The 2,140-nt window shown below is 31.1% G+C and overlaps 1 protein-coding gene across 1 annotated transcript; it reads right to left on the reverse strand.

Moving 5' to 3' along the window:
• Positions 1 to 36: 36 nt before the first annotated feature.
• Tsp_10970a (conserved hypothetical protein) lies at positions 37 to 2,112 on the reverse strand (the record flags this gene model as incomplete). The annotated part of the gene is made up of 8 exons (XM_003380946.1): positions 37 to 103; positions 218 to 429; positions 536 to 598; positions 798 to 820; positions 1,532 to 1,677; positions 1,748 to 1,807; positions 1,883 to 1,950; positions 2,038 to 2,112. Coding segments are annotated over 8 exons (714 nt in total), but the record flags the coding sequence as incomplete, so codon positions are not given.
• Positions 2,113 to 2,140: the final 28 nt, after the last annotated feature.

A 2,140-nucleotide genomic window follows, 5' to 3' on the forward strand; every position in this document is an offset into this window, starting at 1 on the left:
CTCGCTGTCTCTTGGTACTTTTCTGCTCAATTCTACCGTATCGGCAATTAAACATTTTGTAACCGCTTCAATTACTTCTTCACTCAACAAAAAACCAGGCAACCTAAAGCAATTAAAAATAATACTAAGCAAAGCATAAAATAATACGCAATCGGCTCAATCAACGAAAGAAATGTTAATTTATATCCATATTTCTATCATAAATAAATAAATATACCTTTTATTATCGCTTTTTTCATCGGTTTCTTCAGATCCGGATGAAAGTGAATCATTCGGATATTCACAAATTTGATTAGAACAAGAATTACTAGTCGGTGTTGCATTAGACGATACCAAAGACTGTAAATGACCACGATTTCGATGATTACGATCCGCTTCCGTATTGCGACAGCCAACACATTTACAACGTACAGTGCATGAAACTCTGGCCTGAAAAATGAAACGCTAGCGCAATCACAAGTTCATTTCTTATCTGGTTATAATTATGATAATCATCATCCACGCACTTCATAACATTCACAATAATTTTTCAAACAGCTTGACTTTTTACAATTGCATCCCTTGTTGTGCAACCGTTCAGTGTCAGCTCGTCCTTTGCCTGAAAAATACAAATAACAACCTCAATAAAGTTTCAATAATGCCCATCTGCTCATCATAATAAATATTTAAAAAATATAAACAATTATTAAACAAGCAAGTAATGATGTATAAAAAGATAAAGTTGAACAAAGATGTTTATCATCAAAGTAAACGTTTCAAATAGAAACAACTAAAATTATTTATTTTTACGTTGTTACCATAATTTCACTTGTTTTATTACCTGAAAATTTATAAATAAATAGAAAGAACAAGAAAAATTCTTTCGAAAGCAAATAAATAATTATATAAAGTAATTAAGATAAGAAGTGGCGATCATTTGCGTTAAATAAAATTATTTACAGATCACGAAATATCGCATATATTTATAAAATATTAATTAACAATAATGTGCAATGGCTTAATACTGTCTACAGTAAAACAGATCAACCTTGACTATCAACACAACAGTATCCATACATTCAATCTAGTACTGATAGACGACCTTCATTAGAAATCGACCTGAACAATGCGCTGTTCTTACAAGCAAAGCAAAAACTCACTCTGGAGGTGTTATCAAAATCATTCTATAAACGGACAATCAAGGCTGTTCATTTTATAATAATTTTCAAATAATAATTAAACAAGTCTAATGAAAATGCGTTGATTAATGGTCGTAGCTCATTGCTGCTTCTGCGATGTAAATCACCTCCAACAATGTTACTCATACAATTATGCATAAAAATAAATAATTATTATCTCAACAGAGTCAATTAACATTAATCGACGTTAAAATAAAACGAAATTGAAAAAAGTTTTGATTATACATATACATATATATATATATATATATATATATATACATATGCAAAGTACACTTTCCATGTTCATTAACAACACTGATTAGTAATAACGTTCAGAAAATAACTTTTCATTGAAATAAATAAATAATTACCTATTTTTGGCTGAAAAGCCATCGGATTGCGCTCTAAACATGATTTAATTGCTCGACTCCTATCCAATTCATTCGTCAAATTATTAAGGCAGTTCGTGCAATGACAATTGCTGCAGAATTCACCATTCGCAAAACAATCACAATAACTAAATATAATATAAAATTTAAATGTGAAATCTTCAACTGAAACAAAACAAAACAAAAATCAACGCTTACAGTTTTAAGCACTGTGATTTGGTGCAGTTGCACGGACGCCGATTATTAATCACCTGGCGTCTAAATTGAAAACAGTAGTTAGGAAAAAATTTAAATTTCAAAGTACGAAAAAAGCATAAATCAAGCAGAAAATACCTTTTCAGAACAGGAGCTTCAGGAGTCGACTCGGTAGCTGGAAATGCAGCTTTGGTTTCATTCGAACCCTAAAGCAACAAACCCTATTATTAATAAATAAAACATGAATAATACAACAATCAAAACAGTTCAAAGTGTACATTCACTTCACTAACTACGGCTGGACTGACGCTGGAGGCGACCGGTGACTTTGTAGTAGATGGAGAATTGATAGCGACTATATCTTTACTCTGAAGCTGAACAATGAAAAGAGTAGAA

Source organism: Trichinella spiralis, assembly GCF_000181795.1.
Source record: "Trichinella spiralis strain ISS 195 chromosome Unknown Scfld2, whole genome shotgun sequence".
In the NCBI taxonomy this organism is placed as follows: domain Eukaryota; kingdom Metazoa; phylum Nematoda; class Enoplea; order Trichinellida; family Trichinellidae; genus Trichinella; species Trichinella spiralis.